Here is a 26,548-nt window from a genome sequence, read left to right as displayed (position 1 = left end):
GATGATATCTTCATTTCTCTCCCCTTCTCTCTGTGAGACATTCTATGAGCCTACTAATAGAGAGGTGGGCCCTCGTCAGGCGTAGTGCACTACCCAGGAAGTATGGTTCCCTTTGGGACGTAGCCCAGCAATCTCAGATGGATCAATCCCAGTGAAATGAGATCCCAGCAGGGGTCACTCCGGTTTCCCTGGGGATGCTTTTAAATCAACTATTTCCTGTGCCGGCAGGGCTCCAGTTCCTTACCAGCACAGACACAACGGTTCCCAGAGCTGATTCTGTATAATCAGTCTTCATGTTGTGTCCTCTCCTTTAAGTATACTTCAATAAACTTTTAGCACAACAGACATTGGCAACCGACACTATTTATTCGAACAAAGAGATCCTATAATTCATGTTTTATATGTAATTCTATCCCAGTACGCACAAGAAGTTGAAAATTAAAATAAATTAAAAAACAACAACATATTTTCACAGTCTTTTAAATGTATTTTGGCCATAGGTTGCAAGATCAAATCCCCGAGCTGACAAGGTGAAAATCTGTTCTGTCCCTGAGCAAATTTGTTCTTAACTGACTTGCCTAGTTCAATAAAAGTACAATTAAACAAAATAGGATATAGTTTGGATAGTCTTCATAATCACTTTACAGTACAAAGTGCATCAATAAATAATGTCCAGATTAACACCTGTGATTACGCTATTTAGTCGCTCTTATGTAGCTATTGACTACGACATTTATCTAGTTTCCAAAAGTGGTTATTTTCAGCTGAAGGTAGTAAAAAGTCAAACAAGAAGATAGAAACAGACCATGTCTGGGAACTAGAAACAGACCATGTCTGGGAACTAGAAACAGACCATGTCTGTGAGACAGAAACAGACCATGTCTGGGAACTAGAAACAGACCATGTCTGGGAGACAGAAACAGACCATGTCTGGGAACTAGAAACAGACCATGTCTGGGAACTAGAAACAGACCATGTCTGGGAACTAGAAACAGACCATGTCTGGGAACTAGAAACAGACCATGTCTGGGAGACAGAAACAGACCATGTCTGTGAGACAGAAACAGACCATGTCTGGGAACTAGAAACAGACCATGTCTGGGAACTAGAAACAGACCATGTCTGGGAGACAGAAACAGACCATGTCTGGGAGACAGAAACAGACCATGTCTGGGAACTAGAAACAGACCATGTCTGGAAACTACAAACAGACCATGTCTGGGAACTAGAAACAGACCATGTCTGGGAACTAGAAACAGACCATGTCTGTGAGACAGAAACAGACCATGTCTGGGAGACAGAAACAGACCATGTCTGGGAACTAGAAACAGACCATGTCTGGGAACTAGAAACAGACCATGTCTGGTAGACAGAAACATACCATATCTAGGAACTAGAAACAGACCATGTCTGGGAACTAGAAACAGACCATGTCTGGGAGACAGAAACAGACCATGTCTGGGAGACAGAAACAGACCATGTCTGGGTGACAGCAACCGACCATGTCTGGGAACTAGAAACAGACCATGTCTGGGAGACAGAAACAGACCATATCTAGGAACTAGAAACAGACCATGTCTGGGAACTAGAAACAGACCATGTCTGGGAGACAGAAACAGACCATGTCTGGGAGACAGAAACAGACCATGTCTGGGTGACAGCAACCGACCATGTCTGGGAACTAGAAACAGACCATGTCTGGGAGACAGAAACAGACCATGTCTGGGAGACAGAAACAGACCATGTCTGGGAACTAGAAACAGACCATGTCTGGTAGACAGAAACAGACCATGTCTGGGAACTAGAAACAGACCATGTCTGGGAGACAGAAACAGACCATGTCTGGGAGACAGAAACAGACCATGTCTGGGAACTAGAAACAGACCATGTCTGGTAGACAGAAACAGACCATGTCTGGGAACTAGAAACAGACCATGTCTGGGAGACAGAAACAGACCATGTCTGGGAACTAGAAACAGACCATGTCTGGGAACTAGAAACAGACCATGTCTGGTAGACAGAAACAGACCATGTCTGTGAGACAGAAACAGACCATGTCTGGGAACTAGAAACAGACCATGTCTGGGAACTAGAAACAGACCATGTCTGGGAGACAGAAACAGACCATGTCTGGGAGACAGAAACAGACCATGTCTGGGAACTAGAAACAGACCATGTCTGGAAACTACAAACAGACCATGTCTGGGAACTAGAAACAGACCATGTCTGGGAGACAGAAACAGACCATGTCTGGGAACTAGAAACATACCATGTCTGGGAGACAGAAACAGACCATGTCTGGGAGCTAGAAACAGTTCCCCCCCCCCCCCCATCATCTCTCATGATGTCTAGTCTAGTCAGAGGACCATCCTCCCCAATCACCTCTCATGATGTCTAGTCTAGTCAGAGGACCATCCTCCCCAATCACCTCTCATGATGTCTAGTCTAGTCAGAGGACCATCCTCCCCCATCACCTCTCATGATGTCTAGTCTAGTCAGAGGACCCTCCTCCCCCACCTCATCTCTCATGATGTCTAGTCTAGTCAGAGGACCCTCCTCCCCCTTCACCTCTCATGATGTCTAGTCTAGTCAGAGGACCCTCCTCCCCCTTCACCTCTCATGATGTCTAGTCTAGTCAGAATAACTTTCTTCGACAGTATTCTCTTGTGATAGACTTCTAGCATAATACTAGCTTGCACAGGCAACATTTGTTTCTAATATACCAAGATGACCCAAACTACGTATAAAGATTTGCCCACTGCTGTACATTATAGCTCTTTAATGCAGGTTAAACCTGGCAGCCTGGCAGGTGTCGGTGGTTTGACCCTGGTGTTGTTTTGATATCGCTACAGGGTTAGACCGGTCATCAGTAGACTTTACAGTGGAGAAGTGTACTGTAGACCACAGCTCAGTCTACAAGTGACCCCTGTTGGCAGCTACCCAGAACCAGAAGGTGTCATGGGAAACTGGGATGGGATGGGCCGCTCACAGCCAGCCAATTACCCAGCAGCTGATCTGAAAGAGCAACTGTGACTACTCAGTGTGAATTTTTAATCACTGTTTGCTACCAGACTCTACTCTCTACTCTAACCTGGTTTTATCACACCGAGGAAGTGGTGAAGCTATATCAGTCTCTGCTCTGGTGCTCTCTTGTCCATCTCGTTTCAGTCAATCTGGTTCTGGGTTTGTTTTGTGACACAGTAAACATAGAGGATGTGTTGAAGCTACAGCAGTCTGTTATATGACACAGTAAAAACAGAGGATGTGTTGAATCTACAGCAGTCTGTTATATGACACAGTAAACACAGAGGTAATGAAAAGCTAATCCAGCTCCAACAGAGGGAATCATTGGATTAGAACATCAAACTGCTCCAGAAGGAGACACCCAACATCACACCATTACATCCAACATCACACTATTACATCCAACATCACACCATTACTTCACACCATTACACCCAACATCACACCATTACATCACACCATTACATCACACCATTACACCCAACATCACACTATTACATCACACCATTACACCCAACATCACACCATTACACCCAACATCACACTATTACACCCAACATCACACCATTACATCACACCATTACACCCAACATCACACCATTACATCACACCATTACATCACACCATTACACCCAACATCACACCATTACATCACACCATTACATCACACCATTACACCCAACATCACACCATTACATCACACCATTACACCCAACATCACAGCATTACTTCACACCATTACACCCAACATCACACCATTACATCACACCATTACACCCAACATCACACTATTACACCCAACATCACACCATTACATCACACTATTTCACCCAACATCACACCATTACATCACACCATTATACCCAACATCACACCATTACACCCAACATCACACCATTATACCCAACATCACACCATTACACCCAACATCACACCATTACACCCAACATCACACCATTACACCCAACATCACACTATTTCACCCAACATCACACCATTACATCACACCATTACATCCAACATCACACCATTACACCCAACATCACACCATTACACCCAACATCACACCATTACACCCAACATCACACTATTACACCCCACATCACACCATTACATCACACCATTACACCCAACATCACACCATTACACCCAATATCACACCATTACACTATTACACCCAACATCACACCATTACATCACACCATTACACCCAACATCACACCATTACACCCAATATCACACCATTACACTATTACACCCAACATCACACCATTACACCCAACATCACACCATTACATCACACTATTACACCCAACATCACACCATTACACCCAACATCACACCATTACATCACACTATTTCACCCAACATTACACCATTACATCACACTATTACACCCAACATCACACCATTACATCACACTATTACACCCAACATCACACCATTACACCCAACATCACACCATTACATCACACTATTACACCCAACATCACACCATTACACCCAACATCACACCATTACATCACACTATTACACCCAACATCACACCATTACACCCAACATCACACCATTACATCACACTATTACACCCAACATCACACCATTACATCACACCATTACATCACACCATTACACCACACCATTACATCACACCATTACACCCAACATCACATCACACCATTACACCCAACATCACACCATTACACCCAACATCCCACCATTACACCCAACATCACACCATTACACCCAACATCCCACCATTACACCCAACATCACACCATTACATCACACCATTACATCACACCATTACACCCAACATCACACCATTACATCACACCATTACATCACACCATTACATCACACCATTACACCCAACATCACACCATTACATCACACCATTCCATTACATGCATAAAATAGACGGAGACCAGTCTTTTCAATAATAGGTAACAGAATTTATTCTCGGAGCGCGCTGCCACTTCACCACGAGCAACAGTTTATATACAAATCATGACGTCATTTCATTGCATTAACAGAATCCCCTCCTCTCGACCGGGACAAAGTGAGGTGAAAAGTTCATTCTAACTTACTAACACACTCCCAGGTAACTTTTGACCCCTCAACATTATCGATCAACACTGAGCTGACAGTTCTAATTAACAGAAAACCTAAGAATGCACTCACTGTCTTATCTAAAAACCCCAGAGCTCAGTTTCGTAGGTTCAACCATAGGTTAACGACCTTATGTGTTTACACAGTCCACAACCCATTTGTTTCTTCCTAGTTGGAATGGTGTTCATTAACTTTAATTACTCCTTGTCCGTGTCACACAATCCCTTCTTATGAACTCATATTGTTAATCAGATACAATAAAACAGAGTATAAGTTTACTTAGTTACAGTTCCATTTAAAATGATTTGTTAATTTAATCATAATTTTCCCAACAATTACATCACACCATTACACCCATTATCACACCATTACATCACACCATTAATCCACACCGTTACATCACACCGTTACATCCGACATCACACCATTACATCACACCATTACATTCAACATCACACCATTACATCACACCATTACATCACACCATTACATTCAACATCACACCATTACATTCAACATCACACCATTACATTACACCATTACATTCAACATCACACCATTACATCACACCATTACATCACACCATTACATCACACCATTACATTCAACATCACACCATTACATCACACCATTACATTCAACATCACACCATTACATCACACCATTACACCCAACATCACACCATTACACCCAACATCACACCATTGCATCACAACAGTATTTCTCTCACCCCTGCTTCTCTCCTCTCACTTTCTCTCTCACCCCTGCTTCTCTCCTCTCACTTTCTCTCTCACCCCTGCTTCTCTCCTCTCACTTTCTCTCTCACCCCTGCTTCTCTCCTCTCACTTTCTCTCTCACCCCTGCTTCTATCCTCTCACTTTCTCTCTCACCCCTGCTTCTCTCCTCTCACTTTCTCTCTCACCCCTGCTTCTCTCCTCTCACTTTCTCTCTCACCCCTGCTTCTCTCCTCTCACTTTCTCTCTCACTCCTATTGCCTCTCTCTGTCGATCTCTCTCTCTGTCGATCTCTCTCTCTCGATCTCTCTCTCTCTCGATCTCTCTCTCTCTCACTCTCTCTCTCTCTCTCTCGATCTCTCTCTCTCTCGATCTCTCTCTCTCTCACTCTCTCGATCTCTCTCTCTCTCGATCTCTCTCTCTCTCTCTCTCACTCTCTCTCTCTCTCTCTCTCTCTCTCTCTCTCTCTCTCTCTCTCTCTCGATCTCTCTCTCTCTCACTCTCTCGATCTCTCTCTCTCTCTCTCTCTCTCTCTCTCTCTCTCTCTCTCTCATCACTGAATGAACAGGGATTCATAAACCTCCTGTAAAAATAAACAAGTTGTCAGCAGCATCCGTGGTCAGAGGAGGTGTTGTTGGGGGTTGAGTCCCAAATGTAGGACTCTGGTCAACAGTAGTACACTATTCATGTACAAAGTAGTGCCCTATTTGGTGAATTGTGTCCTATTTTGGGATGCAGAAGGGAACGGGGGTAGAGAATGGTTTTTTAATCACATTCAGTGCTCTGTAGTTGCTGACTCTAAGTGCTCACCGCTTACATAGTGGTGTGATCCTGTATAGACCAGCCTGCCCTCAGCACTGTATGCTTGTGTACGTGTGTGTGTGTGTGTGTGTGTGTGTGTGTGTGTGTGTGTGTGTGTGTGTGTGTATGTGTGTGTGTGTGTGTGTGTGTGTGTGTGTGTGTGTGTGTGTGTGTGTGTGTGTGTGTGTGTGTGTGTGTGTGTGTGTGTGTGTGTGTGCGCGCGTGCGTGCTGTAGTTGTAGTTATGTTGTAGTTGTAGTTATGTTGTAGTTGTAGTTATGTTGTAGTTGTAGTTATGTTGTAGTGGTAGTTATGTTGTAGTGGTAGTTATGTTGTAGTGGTAGTTATGTTGTAGTGGTAGTTATGTTGTAGTTGTAGTTATGTTGTAGTGGTAGTTATGTTGTAGTGGTAGTTATGTTGTAGTTGTAGTTATGTTGTAGTGGTAGTTATGTTGTAGTTGTAGTTATGTTGTAGTTGTAGTTATGTTGTAGTGGTAGTTATGTTGTAGTTGTAGTTATGTTGTAGTGGTAGTTATGTTGTAGTTGTAGTTATGTTGTAGTTGTAGTTATGTTGTAGTTGTAGTTGTACTTATGTTGTAGTGGTAGTTATGTTGTAGTTGTAGTTATGTTGTAGTTGTAGATATGTTGTAGTGGCAGTTATGTTGTAGTGGTAGTTATGTTGTAGTTGTAGTTATGTTGTAGTTGTAGTTATGATGTAGTTGTAGTTATGTTGTAGTTGTAGTTGTACTTATGTTGTAGTGGTAGTTATGTTGTAGTTGTAGTTATGTTGTAGTTGTAGATATGTTGGAGTGGCAGTTATGTTGTAGTGGTAGTTATGGTGTAGTTGTAGTTATGTTGTAGTGGTAGTTATGTTGTAGTTGTAGTTATGTTGTAGTTGTAGTTATGTTGTAGTTGTAGTTATGTTGTAGTTGTAGTTATGTTGTAGTTGTAGTTATGTTGTAGTTGTAGTTGTACTTATGTTGTAGTTGTTGTTATGTTGTGGTGGTAGTTATGTTGTAGTTGTAGTTATGTTGTAGTTGTAGTTATGTTGTAGTTGTAGTTATGTTGTAGTGGTAGTTAGAGGGGTATATAGTCTGATCACTGACAGAGAGGGGTATATAGTCTGATCACTGACAGAGAGATGGGTAGCCCCCCCAGCATCCTAATCAAGCCTTCAATTCCCCCCCCAGCATCCTAATCAAACCTCCAAGCCTGAATCACTCCAGCTATCCCAGTCACTCACTTAGCTCACTGCCATTCTTGTGGTTTGTGGGAACTAGCCTATTGAACAATCTCTAGCCGTCAAGGAGCACAAAGCAGGGACAGAGATGCACAAAAGATCCCCCCCAACCTTTTCGCTGGCCCCTGTCCAGTCTCCAGGCACTGTTACCATGCAGGGGGGGGGGGGGGGTTCTGTCTGTCATGACATCATCCTCCATACAGACCCCACATCCCCAGCAGCCAAGCAGCTAAGCAGCCAGCCCCATTGACTCAGTATGAACACAGAACAACATGCTAAGGCTGACTCCCAAAAGGCACCCGTTTCCCTACGTAGTGCATTACTTTGGACCAGTACGCTCTTAGAATCAAAATCTAGAACCTGTAACGGTTCTTCGGCTGTCATCGTAGGAGAACCCTTTTGGTTCCACGTAGAAACCATCCAAAAACGATTCTCCACGGAAACAAAAATGGTTCTCCTATGGGGACAGCGGAAGAACCCTTTTGGTTCCACGTAGAAACCCCAAAAAAGGATTCTCCACGGAAACAAAAATGGTTCTCCTATGGGGACAGCCGAAGAACCCTTTTGGAACCCTTTTTTTTCTAAGAGTGTACATTATTAAGGGAATAGGGGATCATTTGGGATGCAACAGAGAACAATGTGCTGGAGAGGGCCAACCAGGTCCATTGACTCATCATTGGCAGAGAACAATGTGCTGGAGAGGGCCAACCAGGTCCATTGACTCATTATTGGCAGAGAACAATGTGCTGGAGAGGACCAACCAGGTCCATTGACTCATTATTGGCAGAGAACAATGTGCTGGAGAGGACCAACCAGGTCCATTGACTCATTATTGGCAGAGAACAATGTGCTGGAGAGGACCAGTGTCTCTGAAGAGAGTGGTGTTAGGATGTTGGTATCAGGTCTGATCTGATGAAAGTATGTCTGAGGAGGAGGGTTTAGAATACTGCTGATTTGGTACATTTCCCATGGGGCCCTGAAACAGAAATGATTTAATCTTGTATAGTGCCCCCTAGTTTCAAGAGGTTATTAAGTCAAGTAGATGTGTTTCTGGTGACGTGGTACATTTCACTGTCGACGTACGTAAAGAGCTCAGACACTCAAACAGCTAAATTCAGAGAGGGTAGAGAGAGATGATGGCACATGAAATGCACTCTGGCACACCAAACCAGAATGTTCTCGCAGGTAATCTAGCATTAAATATCGATGATGTGCCCCATTTGGTTTGTTGAACTCCTATGAACCCCCCAACCCCCCCCCCCCCCCCCCCCCAATCTGTATTCTGTGCTGCAGAGGAGCTACTCAGACCACACTGAGGCTACGTCCAAAATCACACCCTTTCCCCGATACAGTGCTCTTAGAAAAAAGGGTTCCAAAATGGTTCTTCGGCTGTCCCCATAAGAGAACCCGTTTTGGTTCCATGTAGAACCTTTTAGGGTTCCAGGTAGAACCCTCTGTTTGAAGGGTTCTGCATGGAACTAAAAAGGGTTCTAACTGGAACTAAAAAGGGGTCCCCTATGAGGACCGCCGAAAAACCCTTTTAGATTCTAGATAGCACCTTGTTCCCTAAGAATGTACTTTTGTGCAGATAGTATAGATATAGCCTCTATTGGTGCAGTATAGATATAGCCTCTATTGGTGCAGTATAAATATAGCCTCTATTGGTGCAGTATAGATATAGCCTCTATTGGTGCAGTATAGATATAGCCTCTATTGGTGCAGTATAGATATAGCCTCTATTGGTGCAGTATAGATATAGCCTCTATTGGTGCAGTATAGATATAGCCTCTATTGGTGCAGTGTAGATATACCCTCTATTGGTGCAGTATAGATATAGCCTCTATTGGTGCAGTATAGATATAGCCTCTATTGGTGCAGTGAAGATATAGCCTCTATTGGTGCAGTGTAGATATAGCCTCTATTGGTGCAGTATAGATATAGCCTCTATTGGTGCAGTATAGATATAGCCTCTATTGGTGCAGTGTAGATATAGCCTCTATTGGTGCAGTGTAGATATAGCCTCTATTGGTGCAGTAAAGATATAGCCTCTATTGGTGTTGTATAGATATAGCCTCTATTGGTGTTGTATAGATATAGCCTCTATTGGTGAGGTATAGGGTCTGGGACCAGGCTACAATGAATCCACTAGCCTCTATTGGTGCAGTACAGATATAGCCTCTATTGGTGCAGTATAGATATAGCCTCTATTGGTGCAGTAAAGATATAGCCTCTATTGGTGCAGTATAGATATAGAATATATTGGTGCAGTGTAGATATAGCCTCTATTGGTGCAGTATAGATATAGCCTCTATTGGTGCAGTATAGATATAGCCTCTATTGGTGCAGTACAGATATAGCCTCTATTGGTGCAGTGTAGATATAGCCTCTATTGGTGCAGTATAGATATAGCCTCTATTGGTGCAGTGTAGATATAGCCTCTATTGGTGCAGTATAGATATAGCCTCTATTGGTGCAGTGTAGATATAGACTCTATTGGTGCAGTCTAGATGTAGCCTCTATTGGTGCAGTGTAGATATAGCCTCTATTGGTGCAGAATAGATATAGTCTCTATTGGTGCAGTCTAGATGTAGCGTCTATTGGTGCAGTGTAGATATAGCCTCTATTGGTGAGGTATAGGGTCTGGGACCAGGCTACAATGAATCCACTAGCCTCTATTGGTCCAGTGTAGATATAGCCTCTATTGGTGCAGTATAGATATAGCCTCTATTGGTGCAGTGTAGATATAGCCTCTATTGGTGCAGTATAGATATAGCCTCTATTGGTGAGGTTTAGGGTCTGGGACCAGGTTCCATTGAATCCACTGTACTGTGAGACGCCGTTACACCACACATGATATCTTGCCTTCTGGTAAAATAAACAAATTAGCGTTCATCTTTTAAGTCGTTAACCAGAGAAGCCAAGCTGGGCTGTGGCGCCTGCAGATATTCAAGGTCTGTGAAGTGAAATAGTGGCGTCGGCATCCCGAACGTGTGTTGTCTTTTTGTTATTGCCGACTCCCTAACGACTGTAAAGAATGTAAACGAAGGACCCTTGCCAATAGGAGTGCACTATAAAAAGGGAATAGGGAGCCATAGGGTCCTGGTCTAAAGTAGTGCACTATAAAGGGAATAGGGAGCCATAGGGTCCTGGTCTAAAGTAGTGCACTATATAGGGAATATGGAGCCATAGGGCTCTGGTCTAAAGTAGTGCACTATATAGGGAATATGGAGCCATAGGGCTCTGGTCTAAAGTAGTGCACTATAAAGGGAATAGGGTGCAATTTGGGACACAGATTTAAGATTAAATCAGAACAGATGGCAGAATTCTGTGTTCTCTTGGCAGAGATGGCCGTCACTCCCTCTCTCTACAGGTTATGCTGCATAGATGGCCATCACACTCCCTCTCTCTACAGGTTATGCTGCACAGATGGCCGTCACTCCCTCTCTCTATTGGTTATGCTGCACAGATGGCCATCACACTCCCTCTCTCTACTGGTTATGCTTTGGATACAGCCATCACTCCCTCTCTCTACTGGTTATGCTTTAGATACAGCCATCACTCCCTCTCTCTACTGGTTATGCTGCACAGATGGCCATCACACTCCCTCTCTCTACAGGTTATGCTGCACAGATGGCCATCACTCCCTCTCTCTACTGGTTATGCTGTACAGACGGCCATCACATTCCCTCTCTCTACTGGTTATGCTTTAGATACAGCCATCACTCCCTCTCTCTACTGGTTATGCTGTACAGATGGCCATCACACTCCCTCTCTCTACTGGTTATGCTGCACAGATGGCCATCACTCCCTAAAAGGTAAATTACCTTTTAATGGCGTCAGACCGAGGCTCTGCATCTGTCCTCGTGCTCCTAGACCTTAGTGCTGCTTTTGATATCATCGATCACCAAATTCTTTTGGAGATTGGAAACCCAAATTGATCTACACGGGCAAGTTCTGGCCTGGTTTAGATCTTTTCTGTCGGAAAGGTATCAGTTTGTCTCTGTGAATGGTTTGTCCTGTAAATTTCGGTGTTCCTCAAGGTTCCGTTTTAGGACCACTATTGTTTCACTAAAAATTGTAGGGATATAATTCGAAAACATAATGTTAACTTTCACTGCTATGCGGATGACACACAGCTGTACATTTCAATGAAACATGATGAAGCCCCAAAATTGCCCTCGCTAGAAGCCTGTGTTTCAGACATAAGGAAGTGGATGGCTGCAAACGTTCTACTTTTAAACTCAGACAAAACAGAGATGCTTGTTCTAGGGCCCAAGAAACAAAGAGATCTTCTGTTGAATTTGACAATTACTCTTAATGGTTGTACAGTCGTCTCAAATAAAACTGTAATGGATCTTGCGTTACTCTGGACTCTGTGCTAAAAACGGCTGCTAGAATCCTGACTAGAACCAAAAAAATGTATCATATTACTCCAGTGCTAGCCCCCCTAGACTGGCTTCCTGTCAAGGCAAGGGCTGATTTCAAGGTTTTACTGCTAACCTACAAAGCATTACATGGGCTTGCTCCTACCTATCTCTCTGATTTGGTCCTGCCGTACATACCTACACTTACGTTAGACGCAGGCCTCCTAATTGTCCCTAGAATTTCTAAGAAAACAGCTGGAGGCAGGGCTTTCTCCTATAGAGTCCCATTTTTATGGAATGGTCTGCCTACCCATGTGAGAGACGCAAACTCGGTCTCAACCTTTAAGTCTTTACTGAAGACTCATCTCTTCAGTGGGTCATATGATTGAGTGTAGTCTGGCCCAGGAGTGTGAAGGTGAACGGAAAGGCACTGGAGCAAAGAACCACCCTTGCTGTCTCTGCCTGGCCGGTTCCCCTCTCTCCACTGGGATTCTCTGCCTCTAACCCTATTACAGAGGCTGAGTCACTGGCTTACTGGTGCTCTTCCATGCTGTCCCTAGGAGGGGTGCGTTACTTAAATGTGTTTAGTCACTGACGTGGTCTTCCTGTCTGGGTTGGGGCCCCCCCTTGGGTTGTGCCGTGGCGGAGATCTTTGTGGGCTATACTCGGCCTTGTCTCAGGATGGTAAGTTAGTGGTTGAAAATATCCCTCTAGTGATGTGGGGGCTGTGCTTTGGCAAAGTGGGTGGGGTTATATCCTTCCTGTCGGCCCTGTCCGGGGGTGTCCTCGGATGGGGCCACAGTGTCTCCTGACCCCTCCTGTCTCAGCCTCCAGTATTTATGCTGCAGTAGTTTATGTGTCGGGGGGCTAGGGTCAGTTTATTATATCTGGAGTACTTCTCCTGTCCTATCCGGTGTCCTGTGTGAATTTAAGTATGCTCTCTCTAATTTTCTCTTTCTCTCTTTCTTTCTCTCTCGGAGGACCTGAGCCGTAGGACCATGCGTCAGGACTACCTGACATGATGACTCCTTGCTGTCCCCAGTCCACCTGGCCGTGCTGCTGCTCCAGTTTCAACTGTTCTGCCTGCGGATATGGAACCCTGACCTGTTCACCGGACGTGCTACCTGTCCCAGACCTGATGTTTTCAACTCTCTAGAGACAGCAAGAGTGGTAGAGATACTCTTTATGATCGGCTACGAAAGGCCAACTGACATTTACTCCTGAGGTGCTGACTTGTTGCACCCTCGACAACTACTGTGATTATTATTATTTGACCATGCTGGTCATTTATGAACATTTTAACATCTTGGCCATGTTCTGTTATAATCTCCACCCGGCACAGCCAGAAGAGGACTGTCCACCCCTCATAGCCTGGTTCCTCTCTAGGTTTCTTCCTAGGTTTTGGCCTTTCTAGGGAGTTTTTCATAGCCACCGTGCTTCTGCACCTGCATCGCTTGCTGTTTGGGGTTTTAGGCTGGGTTTCTGTACAGCACTTTGAGATATCAGCTGATGTACAAAGGGCTATATAAATACATTTGATTTGATTTGATTAAGGACAACAAAGTCAAGGTATTGGATTGACCATCACAAAGCCCTGACCTCAATCCTATAGATAATTTGTGGGCAGAACTGAAAAAGCGTGTGCGAGCAAGGAGACCTACAAACCTGACTCAGTTACACCAGCTCTGTCAGCTGGTGGAAGAAGGTGAGGACCAATGCGCAGCGTGGTAGGTGTCCATATTGTATTTAATACGAATACTGAACACTTGAACAAAAACAATAAAAACAATAAAAACGACAAAAACGAACAATCCTGAACGGTGCAGCAAAACACAGAACAGAAAATAATCACCCACAACTCAAAGGTGAAACCAGGCTACCTAAGTATGGTTCTCAATCAGGGACAACAGATTGACAACTGCCTCTGATTGAGAACCATACCAGGCCAAACACAGAAATCCCAAATTATAGAAAAAATAACATAGACTGCCCACCCCAACTCACACCCTGACCATACTAAAACAAAGATAAAACAAAGGAACTAAGGTCAGAACGTGACAAGGCCTCTACCCTCACAATGGCAGGTGCGCATTTCGCCCGTGTGCTGCCCCATATTTCAAAGCCATATCAAATATCTAGATTTTAAAATAGTTTCTATTGAGCTGAATATTGAGCTGATACCTCCAGAAAGCTGAGACCCTCCTCTCCTCGACAAGAACAAAAGGACAAAGCTGTGTTTTTCACGCAATTGCATTTTGAAATGTTATACGATCAGAACTTGTTTTTCTCTCGAGCGACTGAGGGAGAGGAAAGTGGTTCACTCATCACAGCAACAGGCCCCAGCGAGGGCACAGGGGCAAGGGAAGGGCAGACACTTTCATTACAGGATTTATGATGATAATGCACTTTTTTGTTAGACCAAATGTGATGTTTTAAGTGAGGTGAAAATGTAGAATTGGCTCTTTCTAAAATTATAGGCAACCTTTCTGGGGTTTTTTTTACGATACATGATCTTGGCTGTCTAACTGATTACTGAGTTGGAGCAGGTGTCTTTGCTGATGGCGCGTTTGATTATGAGTGTGAGGACACACCCTCTCCTCTCCAGATCTCCGGAGAGAGCTCGGTCACAATCAATCCAGTGTCAGTCAATGTCGGGATGAAAAACCTCACACACCCTATCATGGGGCAGGACACTCCTGCAGAGCCCCCCATAGGAACAGCAGAGGAGCAGGAAGGAGACAGGTCGGCCTCCAACAAGGCGTCCTCACCAGGACCCAACTTGGTCAACTTGTCTCTGCCCTTATAAAACGTAATCAAACATCACAGAAGGAGGTGTATTACATTGTTCACTTAGCCTTCCACAGAGATTAGATGTTTTTCCCTACATTTGATGGAAAACCCAAATAAGTTGTACCTGCTGCCAACCTGTCACTCAACTTTTTATATTTTTATATAAATGGCATAAAACTAAAACTGAGGGGGCTTAAGTTTGAACTGAGGGAGCTGAGCCCACTTTAACCCACATAAGCCTTCTTTAGCCCACTTTAGCCCCTCGTGGAGCCGGGTACACCCTCTGATCTTCTACCTGAATACCACCTTGACCTTTCCATAGCGCTCCTTCTCTACAGGTGTTTGATAACCTCTCATCTTCTACCTAAATACCTTCTCTACATATTCTACCTAAATACCTTCTCTACATCTTCTACCTAAATAACTTCTCTACATCTTCTACCTAAACATCTTCTCTACATCTTCTACCTAAATATCTTCTCTACATCTTCTATCTAAATAACTTCTCTACATCTTCTACCTAAATACCTTCTCTACATACTCTACCTAAATACCTTCTCTACATCCTCTACCTAAATACCTTCTCTAATGGGGAGGTGAAGGGGGAGATGAAGGGAGAGGTGAGGGGGAGGTGGAGGGGGGGTGAGGGGGGAGATGAGCTAAATTAGACAAATCGATAAATATTTTAGGACGGCTCATCTATTATTGACCGATGGCTTTACCTTACTGAACAGACTGGATATCAGTGGCTTTACCTTACTGAACAGACGGGATATCAGTGGCTTTACCTTACTGAACAGACTGGATATCAGTGGCTTTACCTTATTGAACAGACTGGATATCAGTGGCTTTACCTTACTGAACAGATGGATATCAGTGGCTTTACCTTACTGAACAGACTGGATATCAGTGGCTTTACCTTATTGAACAGACTGGATATCAGTGGCTTTACCTTATTGAACAGACTGGATATCAGTGGCTTTACCTTATTGAACAAACTGGATATCAGTGGCTTTACCTTATTGAACAGACTGGATATCAGTGGCTTTACCTTATTGAACAGATGGATTTCAGTGGCTTTACCTTACTGAACAGACTGGATATCAGTGGCTTTACCTTATTGAACAGACGGATATCAGTGGCTTTACCTTACTGAACAGACGGGATAACAGTGGCTTTACCTTACTGAACAGATGGGATATCAGTGGCTTTACCTTACTGAACAGACTGAATATCAGTGGCTTTACCTTACTGAACAGACTGGATATCAGTGGCTTTACCTTACTGAACAGACTGGATATCAGTGGCTTTACCTTACTGAACAGACTGGATATCAGTGGCTTTACCTTACTGAACAGACTGGATATCAGTGGCTTTACCTTACTGAACAGACTGGATATCAGTGGCTTTACCTTACTGAACAGACTGGATATCAGTGGCTTTACCTTACTGAACAGATGGATATCAGTGGCTTTACCTTACTGAACAGACTGGATATCAGTGGCTTTACCTTACTGAACCGACTGGATATCAGTGGCTTTACCTTACTGAACAGACGGGATATCAGTGGCTTTACCTTACTGAACAGACGGGATATCAGTGGCTTTACCTTACTGAACAGATGGATATCAGTGGCTTTACCTTACTGAACAGATGGGATATCAGTGGCTTCACCTTACTGAACAGACGGGATATCAGTAGCTTTACCTTACTGAACAGACTGGATATCAGTGGCTTTACCTTACTGAACAGACTGGATATCAGTGGCTTTACCTTACTGAATAGACTGGATATCAGTGGCTTTACCTTACTGAACAGACTGGATATCAGTGGCTTTACCTTACTGAACAGACTGGATATCAGTGGCTTTACCTTACTGAACAGACGGGATATCAGTGGCTTTACCTTACTGAACAGACTGGATATCAGTGGCTTTACCTTACTGAACAGATGGATATCAGTGGCTTTACCTTACTGAACCGACTGGATTTCAGTGGCTTTACCTTACTGAACAGACGGGATATCAGTGGCTTTACCTTACTGAACAGACGGGATATCAGTGGCTTTACCTTACTGAACAGATGGATATCAGTGGCTTTACCTTACTGAACAGATGGGATATCAGTGGCTTCACCTTACTGAACAGACGGGATATCAGTAGCTTTACCTTACTGAACAGACTGGATATCAGTGGCTTTACCTTACTGAACAGACTGGATATCAGTGGCTTTACCTTACTGAATAGACTGGATATCAGTGGCTTTACCTTACTGAACAGACTGGATATCAGTGGCTTTACCTTACTGAACAGACTGGATATCAGTGGCTTTACCTTACTGAACAGACGGGATATCAGTGGCTTTACCTTACTGAACAGACTGGATATCAGTGGCTTTACCTTACTGAACCGACTGGATATCAGTGGCTTTACCTTACTGAACAGACTGGATATCAGTGGCTTTACCTTACTGAACAGACTGGATATCAGTGGCTTTACCTTACTGAACAGACTGGATATCAGTGGCTTTACCTTATTGAACAGACGGGATATCAGTGGCTTTACCTTACTGAACAGACTGGATATCAGTGGCTTTACCTTACTGAACAGACTGGATATCAGTGGCTTTACCTTACTGAACAGATGGGATATCAGTGGCTTTACCTTACTGAACAGACAGGATATCAAGTCTCTCTCCAGTCTCCTCACCACCATGTCTTAGGCCTCTCCTTACCTTAACATGGGCCAGCAGGTAGGCTAGTGGTTAGAGCCTTGGACTTGTAACCGAAAGGTTGCTAAATCGAATCCCCGAGCTGACAAGGTAAAAATCTGTCGGTCGGCCCCTGAACAAGGCAGTTAACCCATTGTTCCTAGGCTGTCATTGAGAACAATAATTTCTTCTTAACTGACTTGCCTAGTTAAATAAAGGTAAAATACACATATATATATATTTTTTAAACCCTGCTATGCCAAGGAGCCCAAATACACAAGACAGAGGTGGCTGACCAGCAAAATCTCAACTTCAGCCTCAATAAATTCCTCAAAGGTACAGACATATGTGTAGATATGAAAGCCTATTCTAGCGTCTCAGGTTCAGATTATTTCTAGAAACATTAACGTTGATCATTATAGTTTCCTAACTGCACAATGCAAAGCTACTCTAGCATAGAACATAATGTTGTAGGCCCCAAATACAATCCTTTCACTAACCATATGGAAACCAATCAGAGGAGGCTGGTGGGAGGGATCTAGAGGAGGATGTCATGGCTGGAATGGAATTATTGGGACAGGATCAAGCACATGGCAATTACAATGAACCCGTCCTCCTATAGATCCTCCCACCAGCCTCCTCTGAACCCAATCTCTAAAAACAGATAACAGACACTGCCCTCAAAGTCAAAATCACATGATCTTATGCTGCCACATTAAATGAATGACTACACAATTAGAAAACAGGGTTCCCATAGGATAAACCCTTTTTGGATCAGAGCAGAAACATTTTTGGTTCCATGTAGAACCCTACTTTTAGAAAGGTGTGTGTGTGTGTGTGTGTGTGTGTGTGTGTGTGTGTGTGTGTGTGTGTGTGTGTGTGTGTGTGTGTGTGTGTGTGTGTGTGTGTGTGTGTGTGTGTGTGTGTGTGTGTGTGTGTGTGTGTGTGTGTGTGTGTGTGCGTGATACTCACTGGTTGTGTTTCCTGACATCTGGATGATGCATTTGCTGTCCTTCCCCATCTCTCTGGAGTTGAAGGGGCGGACCCGCACCGCCACCTTCACAGAGGCCCCGGACATGGTGCCTCCTGCCTGGGACCAGCCTTCTCTGAGCGCCTCTCAAAACGGGCCCAAACACAGGGCCTGGGAGACGGTGCCTCCTGCCTGGGACCAGCCTGCTCGGAGCGCCTCTCAAAACGGGCCCAAACACAGGGCCTGGGAGATGGATAGCAACACCTGTAAAAGAAAATGAACAGTAGAAAATGAACAGTAGAAAATGAACAGTAGAAAATGAACAGTAGAAAAGGTCAAATCCTGTGTGTGTTAACGTTAACTATCTGTGAGCTTTTCCCACTGCTATCAACCCTGTCTCTGTTTTTAGTATTGATGTGATATAGTTATACCCTATTACTGTGACTGAACCCTACGATTGGTTTCCAGTTGATCACCACAGAGTCAAATAGAGCAACGCTAAGAATCGTAAACATTATACTGTTTCTCCATGGTGTGACCTTATCGTAAACATTATACTGTTTCTCCATGGTGTGACCTTATCGTAAACATTATACTGTTTCTCCATGGTGTGACCTTATCGTAAACATTATACTGTTTCTCCATGGTGTGACCTCGTTGTAAACTTTATACTGTAGCTCCATGGTGTGACCTTATCGTAAACATTATACTGTAGCTCCATGGTGTGACCTTATCGTAAACATTATACTGTAGCTCCATGGTGTGACCTTGTCGTAAACATTATACTGTAGCTCCATGGTGTGACCTTATCGTAAACATTATACTGTAGCTCCATGGTGTGACCTTATCGTAAACATTATACTGTAGCTCCATGGTGTGACCTTGTCGTAAACATTATACTGTTTCTCCATGGTGTGATCTTGTCGTAAACATTATACTGTTTCTCAATGGTGTGACCTTGTTGTAAACATTATACTGTTTCTCCATGGTGTGACCTTGTTGTAAACATTATACTGTAGCTCCATGGTGTGACCTTGTCGTAAAGATTATACTGTAGATCCATGGTGTGACCTTATCGTAAACATTATACTGTAGCTCCATGGTGTGACCTTATCGTAAACATTATACTGTAGCTCCATGGTGTGACCTTATCGTAAACATTATACTGTAGCTCCATGGTGTGACCTTATCGTAAACATTATACTGTAGCTCTATGGTGTGACCTTATCGTAAACATTATACTTTAGCTCTATGGTGTGACCTTGTTGTAAACATTATACTGTAGCTCCATGGTGTGACCTTGTCGTAAACATTATACTGTAGCTCCATGGTGTGACCTTATCGTAAACATTATACTGTAGCTCCATGGTGTGATCTTGTCGTAAACATTATACTGTAGTTCTATGGTGTGACCTTGTCGTAAACATTATACTGTAGCTCCATGTTGTGACCTTGTCATAAACATTATGCTGTAGCTCCATGGTGTGACCTTGTCGTAAACATTATACTGTAGCTCTATGGTGTGACCTTGTTGTAAACATTATACTGTAGCTCCATGGTGTGACCTTATCGTAAACATTATACTGTAGCTCCATGGTGTGACCTTGTTGTAAACATTATACTGTAGCTCTATGGTGTGACCTTATCGTAAACATTATACTGTAGCTCTATGGTGTGACCTTATCGTAAACATTATACTGTAGCTCTATGGTGTGACCTTGTTGTAAACATTATACTGTAGCTCCATGGTGTGACCTTATCGTAAACATTATACTGTAGCTCTATGGTGTGACCTTGTTGTAAACATTATACTGTAGCTCCATGGTTTGACCTTATCGTAAACATTATACTGTAGCTCTATGGTGTGACCTTATCGTAAACATTATACTGTAGCTCCATGGTGTGACCTTGTCGTAAAGATTATACTGTAGCTCCATGGTGTGACCTTATCGTAAACATTATACTGTAGCTCCATGGTGTGACCTTGTCGTAAACTTTATACTGTAGCTCCATGGTGTGACCTTATCGTAAACATTATACTGTAGCTCCATGGTGTGACCTTATCGTAAACATTATACTGTTTCTCCATGGTGTGACCTTATCGTAAACATTATACTGTAGCTCCATGGTGTGACCTTATCGTAAACATTATACTGTAGCTCTATGGTGTGACCTTGTTGTAAACATTATGCTGTAGCTCCATGGTGTGACCTTATCGTAAACATTATACTGTTTCTCCATGGTGTGACCTTGTCGTAAACATTATACTGTAGCTCTATTGTGTGACCTTATCGTAAACATTATACTGTAGCTCTATGGTGTGACCTTGTCGTAAACATTATACTGTAGCTCTATGGTGTGACCTTGTTGTAAACATTATACTGTAGCTCTATGGTGTGACCTTATCGTAAACATTATACTGTAGCTCCATGGTGTGACCTCGTTGTAAACATTATACTGTAGCTCCATGGTGTGACCTTATCGTAAACATTATACTGTAGCTCCATGGTGTGATCTTGTCGTAAACATTATACTGTTTCTCCATGGTGTGACCTTATCGTAAACATTATACTGTAGCTCCATGGTGTGACCTTATCGTAAACATTATACTGTAGTTCTATGGTGTGACCTTATCGTAAACATTATACTGTAGCTCCATGGTGTGACCTTATCGTAAACATTATACTGTAGCTCCATGGTGTGACCTTATCGTAAACATTATACTGTAGCTCCATGGTGTGACCTTATCGTAAACATTATACTGTAGCTCCATGGTGTGACCTTATCGTAAACATTATACTGTAGCTCCATGGTGTGACCTTATCGTAAACATTATACTGTAGTTCCATGGTGTGACCTTATCGTAAACATTATACTGTAGCTCTATGGTGTGACCTTATCGTAAACATTATACTGTAGCTCCATGGTGTGACCTTGTTGTAAACATTATACTGTTTCTCCATGGTGTGACCTTATCGTAAACATTATACTGTAGCTCCATGGTGTGACCTTATCGTAAACATTATACTGTAGCTCTATGGTGTGACCTTGTTGTAAACATTATACTGTAGCTCCATGGTGTGACCTTATCGTAAACATTATACTGTAGCTCCATGGTGTGACCTTGTCGTAAACTTTATACTGTAGCTCCATGGTGTGACCTTATCGTAAACATTATACTGTAGCTCCATGGCGTGACCTTATCGTAAACATTATACTGTAGCTCCATGTTGTGACCTTATCGTAAACATTATACTGTAGCTCCATGGTGTGACCTTGTTGTAAACATTATACTGTAGCTCCATGGTGTGACCTTGTCGTAAACATTATACTGTAGCTCCATGGTGTGACCTTGTCGTAAACATTATACTGTTTCTCCATGGTGTGACCTTGTTGTAAACATTATACTGTAGCTCCATGGTGTGACCTTGTCGTAAACATTATACTGTTTCTCCATGGTGTGACCTTATCGTAAACATTATACTGTAGCTCCATGGTGTGACCTTATCGTAAACATTATACTGTAGCCCCATTGTGTGACCTTATCGTAAACATTATACTGTTTCTCCATGGTGTGACCTTGTCGTAAACATTATATTGTAGCTCCATGGTGTGACCTTGTCGTAAACATTATACTGTTTCTCCATGGTGTGACCTTATCGTAAACATTATACTGTAGCTCCATGTTGTGACCTTGTCGTAAACATTATACTGTAGCTCCATGGTGTGACCTTGTCGTAAACATTATACTGTTTCTCCATGGTGTGACCTTATCGTAAACATTATACTGTAGCTCTATGGTGTGACCTTATCGTAAACATTATACTGTAGCTCTATGGTGTGACCTTATCGTAAACATTATACTGTAGCTCCATGGTGTGACCTTGTCGTAAACATTATACTGTAGCTCTATGGTGTGACCTTGTTGTAAACATTATACTGTAGCTCCATGGTGTGACCTTATCGTAAACATTATACTGTAGCTCCATGGTGTGACCTTATCGTAAACATTATACTGTTTCTCCATGGTGTGACCTTATCGTAAACATTATACTGTAGCTCCACAGTGTTTCATGTTCACCTTGCGTGACTTTGCACCACTATTACACCAGGATATCTGCATCCCAAATGGCATCCTATTCCCTATGTAGTGCACTACTTTAGACCAGGGCCCCATAGGGGTCTCTAATCAAAAGTAGTGCACTATAAAGGCAATAGGGTGCCATTTGGCCCGCAGGTCAGATCACAAAGCCCTTCTGCTGCGTTTCCATTAACAGGAAGGAGGTATAGTGATTCAAGAAACCTCTTCTCCTGGAAGGATAAAGCTCATAAATTACATTAGATCAGCTACAGTAGCTAAGATCCTTGATCACTAAAGATGTAGTACTCCCTCCCTCTGCTCTGTCCGTTAATATCACTATGGCAACCTACTCCTCCGAGAGTCATCGAGCACTCTCAAATCTATAATCTTATTTAAGGGTGATGACCACTGAATTGTAAGAGAGCAGAGAGAGAGAGAGAGAGAGAGAGTATAAACATATGTTTCCCATGCTAATAAAACGTAAAACCTCAAATAATGCATGCAGAGCAGAATTAGGCCGATACCCGCTAATTATCAAAATCCAGAAAAGAGCCGTTAAATTCTATAACCATCTAAAAGGAAGCAATTCCCAAACCTTCCATAACAAAGCCATCATCTACTGAGAGATGAACCTGGAGAAGAGTCATGGGGCTCTGTTTACAAACACAAACACACCCCACAGAGCCCCAGGTCAGCAACACAAGTAGACCCAACAAAATCATGAGAAATCCAAAAGATTTGACACATTGAAAAGAATTAACAAAAAAACTGAGCAAACTAGAATGCTATTTGGCCCTAAACAGAGATTATACGGTGGCAGAATACCTGACCACTGTGAATGACCCAAACTTAAGGAAAGCTTTGACTATGTATAGACTCAGTGTGCATAGCCTTGCTATTGAGAAAGGCCATCGTAGGCAGACCTGGCTCTCAAGAGAAGACAGGCTATGTGCACACTGCCCACAAAACGAGGTGGAAACTGAGCTGCACATCCTAACCTCCTGCCCAATGTATGATCATATTAGAGACACATACAGTGCCTTCGGAAAGTATTCAGACCCCTTGACTTTGTCCACATTTTGTTACGTTACAGCCTTATTCTAAAATGGATTAAACAGAAACAAATCCTCATCAATCCACACACACCCCATAATGACACACTACCCCATAATGACACAATACCCATAATGACACAATACCCCATAATGACACACTACATGAGTGAGTCATTATGGGGTATTGAGTCATTATGGGGTATTGAGTCATTATGGGGTAGTATGTCATTATGGGGTAGTGAGTCATTATGGGGTAGTGTGTCATTATGGGGTAGTGAGTCATTATGGGGTGTTGAGTCATTATGGGGTAGTATGTCATTATGGGGTAGTGAGTCATTATGGGGTAGTGTGTCATTATGGGGTGTTGAGTCATTATGGGGTAGTATGTCATTATGGGGTAGTGAGTCATTATGGGGTAGTGTGTCATTATGGGGTAGTGAGTCATTATGGGGTGTTGAGTCATTATGGGGTAGTATGTCATTATGGGGTAGTGAGTCATTATGGGGTAGTGTGTCATTATGGGGTAGTGAGTCATTATGGGGTAGTGAGTCATTATGGGGTATTGAGTCATTATGGGGTAGTGTATTTAGATTGATTGGGGGAATTTAAATACATTTTAGAATAACGCAGTAACCTAACAAAATGTGGAAAAAGGGGTCTGAATATGTTCCCGAAGGCACTGGATTCCCCTCAGATTACACAGACCCACAAAGAATTCAACAACACATCCAATTTTGATAAACTCCCATATCTACTGGGTGAAATACCACAGTGTACCATCACAGCAGCAAGATTTGTGACCTGTTGCCATATTGATTTATCTTCCCTTTTGTAGTTGAACTCTTTGCACATCGCTACAACAATGTATATAGACATAATATGACATTTGAAATGTCTTAAATTGAATTAAATTGAGAAAGAAACACAGACAGATGGAGAGAGACAGAGAAACAGAGAGAGAGAGAGAAAGAAACAGAGAGAGAGAGAGAAAGAAACAGAGAGAGAAAGAGAGAGAGAAACAGAGAGAGAGAGAAAGAAACAGAGAGAGAGAGAGAAAGAAAGAAAGAAAGAAAGAGAGAGAGAGAGAGAGAGAGAGAGAGAGAGAGAGAGAGAGAGAGACAGAGAGAGAGAGAGAGAAAGGAAAATGAGTGACAACGGAACCTGTCTAATCTCAGAACCCAGACCCAAATCTCATGTCAACTGGCCAGCTACTTAATTTGTGTTTAATCGCGAGAGACCTGTCATTCAATTAAATCCATCTGTGTACAAACAAGGCCTCACATCCCCTGGCCCAGACCACCACCAGTGGGCTACAATAGAGGGCGCCTGACTGTGTGGCTGTCTCATGAAAGGAGCATGCATGGTCAGCTCCAGCCGAGGGGAGATGGGAACCTAGCCTAGCGACAACAATAGAAGTGCAGCCACAGCTGAATGACAGGCCGCTTCCTAGGATTACCCTGGTCCAATGACACAGAGACAGACCAGTCAGTCAATCAGTCAGTCAATCAGTCACCCTGGTCCAATAACACAGAGACAGACCAGTCAGTCAATCAGTCAGTCAGTCAGTCAGTCAGTCAGTCACACTAGCCCAATAACACAGAGACAGACCAGTCAATCAGTCAGTCAGTCAGTCAGTGAGTCAGTCAGCCAGCAAGTCACACTAGCTCAATAACACAGAGACAGACCAGTCAATCAGTCAGTCAGTCAATCAGTCAGTCAGTCAATCAGTCAGTCAGTCAGTCAATCAGTCAGTGAGTCAGTCAGCCAGTCAGCCAGCAAGTCACACTAGCCCAATAACACAGAGACAGACCAGTCAATCAGTCAGTCAGTCAGTCAGTCAGTCATAACACAACAGACTAGACCAGACCGTCCGTCAGTCAGTCAGTCACAACAGACATAGACTAGACCAGTCAGTCACAACAGACATAGACTAGACCAGTCAGTCACAACAGACTAGACCAGTCAGTCACAACAGACACAGTGCAGATCAGGGTTCAAGACTGGGAGAATACAGGACCTGTAAATAATTTCTGGATAGGATATAATCATATTTCTATAGCAATTAGTTATCAATGAGTTACATACAGTAGGATTACATGCTCAGCTGTCTCTGTAAGGGACTATATTGCATTTCACAGTGTATTTTGACATACTATATTTGGAGATGTGTTTGTGTGCTGTTGAAATCAATGAAAAACCATTAAAAGGCATTATAATAGTGAACGATAATTCACCAGCCTCCCTGTTCGCGTCATTAATATGACCTACTGTTTGACACTATGACAAAATATCTAAAATAATGTTTGGATTTGACGTATAGAATCATAAGCACAATACTAATAGGCCTATAACATATTGGTATAAACACTAATATCACCATGACGGTGGTTGGTGTAAAAACTGCACCGCCACACAAGGCGTAGTTCCTTTCTCCTCATTGGCTGCCCCCTAAGGCCCCTATGGTGTCGGGAACACAAATCAGGATATAAATAGCCTTCAAGTTACCCGACCAGTTCCCAATGTTAAACCATTACCATATCCAAATATAACCTAGTCTATTAATATTTTACTGAGTATGGAATAAAAAAATAAAAACAATTGGAATCATTGTAATCGATTTCCACCATAACACCATAATATCACCATAACATCACCATAACACCATAATATC

The 26,548-nt window shown here is 43.0% G+C and overlaps 1 protein-coding gene across 15 annotated transcripts in view; it reads right to left on the bottom strand.

Annotated features, from left to right (window-relative positions):
- LOC110523050 (kinesin-like protein KIF1A) overlaps positions 1-26,548 on the bottom strand; it is a 145,273-nt gene that overhangs the window by 116,118 nt on the left and 2,607 nt on the right. For all 15 annotated transcript variants that reach the window (XM_090236434.1, XM_090236438.1, XM_090236436.1 and 12 more), the window contains exon 2: positions 18,744-19,005. In XM_090236434.1, coding sequence (XP_090092560.1) covers positions 18,744-18,849 — 106 coding nt within the window. In that variant the 5' untranslated portion in view covers positions 18,850-19,005. The remainder of the gene's footprint in view (positions 1-18,743; positions 19,006-26,548) is intronic.

This window comes from Oncorhynchus mykiss, chromosome 5 (genome assembly GCF_057628025.1).
Source record: "Oncorhynchus mykiss isolate SJ-2025 chromosome 5, ASM5762802v1, whole genome shotgun sequence".
NCBI classification, from domain to species: Eukaryota; Metazoa; Chordata; class Actinopteri; order Salmoniformes; family Salmonidae; genus Oncorhynchus; species Oncorhynchus mykiss.
The sequence above is the reverse complement of the archived record's forward strand: the minus strand, read 5'-3'. Positions and strand labels throughout refer to the sequence as shown.